Genomic DNA, 6,000 nt, shown 5'->3' with positions numbered 1-6,000 from the left:
AAGTGTGCTTAGGAGTGTGGGATTGGGATGGAGAGTGGGGGATAATTGAGTGGGGAAAATTTGGAATAAAAATATTTTTATGGATAAACCATCAATGATTAAAAATTCCAGGGTGCATCTTTAATAATCAAGGGCAAAGCCCCACCATTTTTAACAAAAATAAGGTATTCAATTCAAGCTACCAATGTACAACACCAAGATAACAATTTGGCTTTTTTTTTTTTTTTAACTTCAATGTATTATGTGGCCTTTAGATCACTTTGTCCACACCTCTACTCATGGTGAAGACACAGTGGATATATTCTAACTCAAGTGATCAACTAAATTATTTTATCACTGGGTCTCCTAATATAAAATTAAAGAACTGAGCAGAAAGTTGCATAAGCTCCAGTACTCAGTTGGCTCATTCATTAATATGCCTCAATTCAAATTTTAAGACACCCCTTAAACTTTCTTATTAACATACATATTTTGTTGGCTTAGTTAACAATCACACTTTTGCAGTAATTGTGGAAAAAGCTAAGTTTTATTTTTACACATACAGCTCTTTACATAGGACAAAGACCATAAACTAAATTATCAATATCTCCTCAGATTTTAACAAATTATAAAATTGTTTAAAATGTAATCATGTGAAAAATACTTTAGAGGCAACTACTAAAAATGTTTCTGATACTGTACATAAACTCAGATTTTTTTTTTCTGAAAATACAACTTCACAAGTAAGGTTTTCCTTTAAAAAGCATGCACTCATAGTAGGTGTATTTTTTCTTAAAAAAATACTGCAAGATGCTCCTGGGATCTGTTTTTTATTAAAATGTATCTTCTTTTTGCAGATATAGTTATAAATTTTGGGAATTTCTTATAGTAAAGTAGTACCTGAAAGGTGAGTCCTGAATTGTTGATCTCATATTTCAAGCTAAAAAATTAGTTTGCTAAATAAATGTGGAAAATATTTTCTACCTTTTAGAGTCAAATCCTTTCCCCCCACCAAAAAAATATAAAAGTTTATTCTATATTTTTCAAAACAATAAACCTACTTATTATACTACAATAATTTTTTTAAAAGATGTTATAATGGGGAATAAATCTCATAAGGAAAATTACATTTAAATTTTCTCAGCTCAAAAATGTGCAGCATAATGGAAATACAAAGAAACAAAAGTATGTATGTACAACTAGTCCACGGAGCAGAGCAAATCTATAGAATTTTCCTTTGAGAAAACACTGAAAATTATGTTTAATATAGTTAAAACTTTAGCTTTAGCATTTTCTTTCAAATCACTCGGTTAAGAATGTTTTCTAAATTTAGGCTGGGAAACAGGATTTCAACCTATTACATTTAGACATTATCCATATCAAACATAAATGAAGATACTTAATACTAAGTTTAAGGGATCCATTTTATTTAAGCAATAAAGAGTATCTCCTAATCATATGGTCTGTCTAAACATTTCTTTAATGTTTCTGCCTTATCAAAATTGGTGCAGAGGACAATGTAAGATTGATGGGAAGTGGGGGGGGAGGGGGTGAAAGAGGGGTATTAAGAACTGAACTGAAACCTAACCTGTAAGCTCCTTCCCTATCTCCCCACTCTCTCTTCACACATGGTACACACAGGAAAAAGGCAAAGGAAGTCCCACGAGTCAGAAAAAATAACAGTAGTCCCCTTTTGCCCCATTTGGTATATGGTAGGACACAATGACAACAGCAAAGAAGATGCTTGACTCATGTATCAAATTCAAATATGTTTGTTCTAAATAAGACTTTGATGAGTGGAAATTATGCCTTCTAGTATTCTCCACACTACTTGGACGTCTTTAGTACTATATAAATGTTAAAATAGCAATACAAAGTTTTAATTTTCTATCCAAAAGTAGAATTGAGGGGACACCAAACTTTTAAATGATAATAATAGCTTTCTTTAAAATTCTGTAATCAATAAGGATGCTGTATTTTTTTTTCATCTTTGATAGGCAACATATTTGGCATTAGACTTAGTAAAAAAGTAAGATTCTTTCAAGTTCTGAAAAACATCACAAATTATTTCGTTGTAAAAGTGGAAAGTATTCCCAAGGAAATATTTGTATAACAGTAAAGTCAATTTCAAATGTTGCAAATGTTTCATTACAAGTTTTAACAAAAACAACAAAAATCAGCTGTTTACTTCAGTAAAACTTTCAAGCACCCTGGTTTAATTTCAGAGAACCTGTAAAACAAGAAGGAATAGATTCAAAACACAGCTTTGTAAGAGATTTAAAATGTATAACTACCTCTATTCAAGATATTAAGGGTCTAACCACGAAAGAATCTAACCCACCTTAAGTTCACCGGATATTTTCCTTGTATGTAAAAAGTGAAGAATTAGATAACCTAAATTTAAGGTTCCTTTCAAATCATCAAGTTCTATGATTCTAAGATCACTGATTTTGACTGTTTGCTATCAGTCCCTGTAACTTAATGTCAAATTAAATACAATTCAGAAACAGAAGGAGCATCTCTACCTGAATACCTGCTAATTAAGCTCTATTTTCTCAACTACCAAGCCTGAATCCTGCTTTTTCAACTACCAAGGCCAATACCTCTACATTCAGGAAGGAATAAACAGGCACTTGCTTTCTTAAGGATAAGATCATTACTATCTGTATTAAACTGTCTGCAAATAAGAGGTAAGTCAGTCCTCAGGAGGAGTCGCTGAGGAAAGGTCAATGCTAGCAGGAAGACGAAAGCAATAAAGTCCTCAGATCCTGCTGAACTTGAACTTTGTTCAATAGAAAAGTAAACAGTAGCATTAGTCAGTAAGAAAGATTCTTACTTAATGATACTATGTATTGGTTCGATGACTCCTTTTTCCAAAATTAATTCTAAAATATTACTTTTCACTCTCAAAATGAATGTTTCTATATTCTTTAGTACAAATATGACATTTTTATTACAAAGAAGTAAGTGACAATTTTGCCACACTGATGAATGCTCTAATTTGAAAATTTATCTTTTAAGTAGATTTTTTCATCTTTTTTCACCATTTCAGTCAATAAATACGTATGTTCAAAATATAGGAAAAGCAATGAGCAAATCTAAATAATGAGGTGCAATCTTAATTTTTTATGATGGAAAACATTTCTCTGCAAGATTACAATCTACCTAAAACAACATATATGTTCTTGAATTTGCAGTTTGGCTAAAAATGGAAGAGCGATGAAATATAAAAACATATATAAACTCCTGTCCTTATTCATGTGCATAATTTGTGGCAATTTATTAGGATTAAGATAGTTAATATCAATTAAGTATTACAAGCACCTGTTTTGAACAAATATCGGTGTTTACCTGATGGCATAACCAAGTTTCATTATCTGTAACAGAAATCTAAGCTCACCTGAAGTTGTGGCTTGTGAGGTATTTAATGACTGCTGGTTTGATTCGAGCAACTCCTCCCTGGCTATGGTTTCCTCTTCCCGTAATCACAGAGAGATATGGTTTACCACCATTCTGCTTATGCTCTGTTACAAAAGGAATGACAACCGTTAAAATGCACTCTTATAGGGGAGCTCTTGATAGATATAACAGATCCACACTTACGGATCTAAAAATTATTTCCTCAATTACTGAGATGTATAATAACCCATACAACCTCCCCCCCCCCAATAATTGCACTAAAATAATCCATGTTTTATCCAAATTCTATGTACAGTGAATCTTCATACAAACTCAAAGAATAAAGGAGAGGTCATTCCATCATCTCTTCTTAAACCTCTTTTTTCTTCCCCTTGGCTCCGAAGTAGAGGAGCATCACTTATTCCCAGAGGTAAGCTGGCCAACACCTGTTCCAACCCCCAAATGGGGTCACACAAGAGTCAGACACAACAGAAATGGCTCAGCCATAAACAACAAACAGATTTATAGCATCTGTCAGGAACGTGGGGACTGCTCTGATTAATAGCAGCACTCCAAGGGATCCCTTGGACTGTGCCAGGACCTGTTGCTATTTTTTAAAGGTTGCTGACATTAGGCCACTAAAAGGGAGTCAGTCACAGTTCAGAGGCAGGACCTGAATCTAAGCTTTCTTGAGTTAAGGCCAGCCCTTTGTTTCCCTCGAGTCATCTTTAGTGGAGTAATAGCAGCTAGTGTCTATACCACACCATGAGCCAGGCACTGTGCTCATTATTATTAGCTTAGATATTCCTCATGGCAAGTCTGGAGGCAAGTGCTGTAATCATTACTATAGGGAAACTGAAATCATTAACATAGGGAAACTGAGCACACAGGATGATGTGCCTCGCCCAGGGTTCCACAGCCAGTAAAGTGTCCAACTCCTAACACTGGGCCCAGGCTCCGCTCTATCCGCCGCATCCTCAAGTTTACACTCCAGCTGGAGCCTCCTGAGTGAGGTGAGAAATGATTTATTATCTGTAAATGTCTGATTTGTACACCTATATACCATATAGATATATGTACCTACATACCCATAAAAATTTTTCAGATGAAAAGGGATTGGAAAAAGTTTAAGAAATGCTGCTCTGTACCAAATGAAAATCCAAGTCCAGGCCCTAACTCTTTATCTACTAGGAACTGATTTTCTCTCCTTCACCCACAATCCTGGGATTCCTGGACTCATTTTCCCAGGGTTCACCTGCCTATTTGGTGTCCTGTCATATTCTTAATTGGTCTAACTCCATCTTCTGGTGAAGTATTCCCATTCCCCTCTTGTTTTCATCGTACAAAGAAAGGCTTAGCTGATTGAACTTAGCTGATTGAATCTTGGCAATACAGGCTTAATCAATCAATTATGCAACAACTATTAAGTGTCTACTACGTGCCACAGATTGTGCAATGTTTGTGAGGACATACAGCAGAAGTGGAACAGTTCCTGCCTTTAGGGAATGTAAGTACTTTACAACGTAAGCAGGGAAGATGCTGAATAGATGGATAGATGGATGGATGGAGAGACAAAACAGATGTAGATAACAAAATTGGCAGACTGAATTGAGAAGGTGGGAAGGGGAGCAAAGGGAGGAAATGGATTGCGACGGGTTTCACAGAGAAAGCAGCACCTGAAGAAACACATATAATGTCATAGGTTGGGGAGAGCGCATTTCAGGCAGAGAGATGGAAATGGAATTCAATTGTTTGTCTGAGCCAGTTCTTCTAAATTTTCACAATCCTTAGTGAGTTACACTAAGAGGCAAACACAGGTGAATTTCACATTTTTCAGTTCAACTCATTTACTTTTTTCTTAAAAAAAAAAAAAATTAAATGGTATTTCCCCCCCCAATTACATGTCAAGACATTTTTTAGCATCCACTTTTATAAGATTTTGAGTGCCAAATTTTTCTCTCTCTTCTCTTCTGATGATAGTAGACAGTTTGTTATAGTGTGATATGTGTGTGTGTGTGGTTTGCGTTATAATATAAAATATGTTTCCATATTAGTAACAGTTGTGAAAGAAGAAACAGGTCAAAAGGAAAACGACAACAACACAAGAACGAACCAGTTCTTTATCTGGATGTAGATAGCATTTTCCTTCACGAATCCTTTGTACTTGTCTTGAATCATTGTTTCACTGAGAAGGGAAGGCCAAGTCATTCATAGTTGATCACCAGTCAGTATTGCTGATGTTGTTTACAATGTTTTCCCGATTTTGCTCATTTCACTTTCCATCAGTCTGTACAAGACTTTGTCAGCTTTTTCTGAAATCTGCCTGTGCATCATTTCTTATTGCGCAATAGTATTCCATTACAATATACCACAGTTTGTTCAGCCATAGGATATTTCCTCAATTTTTAATTCTTTGCTACCACAAGAACTGCTATGAATATTTTTGCACATAATCTCTTTTGAATACAGACCTAGTAGTGATACTGTTGGATCAAAGGGTATATATATGCATAATTTTATAGTCCATTGAGTATAGTTCCAAATTTCTTTCCAAAATGGTTGGATCAGTGTATTGTCCCAATTTTCCCACATCCTCTCCAACATCTATCACTTTCCTTTTTA

The 6,000-nt window shown here is 34.9% G+C and overlaps 1 protein-coding gene across 3 annotated transcripts in view; it reads right to left on the bottom strand.

Moving 5' to 3' along the window:
• Positions 1–1,955: 1,955 nt before the first annotated feature.
• N4BP2 (NEDD4 binding protein 2) overlaps positions 1,956–6,000 on the bottom strand; it is a 66,863-nt gene continuing 62,818 nt past the window's right edge. For all 3 annotated transcript variants that reach the window (XM_031943299.1, XM_031943301.1, XM_031943300.1), the window contains 2 exons: positions 3,380–3,503; positions 1,956–2,209 (listed from right to left, as the gene is read on the bottom strand). In XM_031943299.1, the coding sequence (XP_031799159.1) occupies positions 2,164–2,209; positions 3,380–3,503 (170 nt within the window). In that variant the 3' untranslated portion in view covers positions 1,956–2,163. The remainder of the gene's footprint in view (positions 2,210–3,379; positions 3,504–6,000) is intronic.

The sequence above is a fragment of the Sarcophilus harrisii genome, chromosome 6 (genome assembly GCF_902635505.1).
Source record: "Sarcophilus harrisii chromosome 6, mSarHar1.11, whole genome shotgun sequence".
Taxonomy (NCBI): domain Eukaryota; kingdom Metazoa; phylum Chordata; class Mammalia; order Dasyuromorphia; family Dasyuridae; genus Sarcophilus; species Sarcophilus harrisii.
This window is presented reverse-complemented; position numbering and strand designations above follow the sequence as displayed.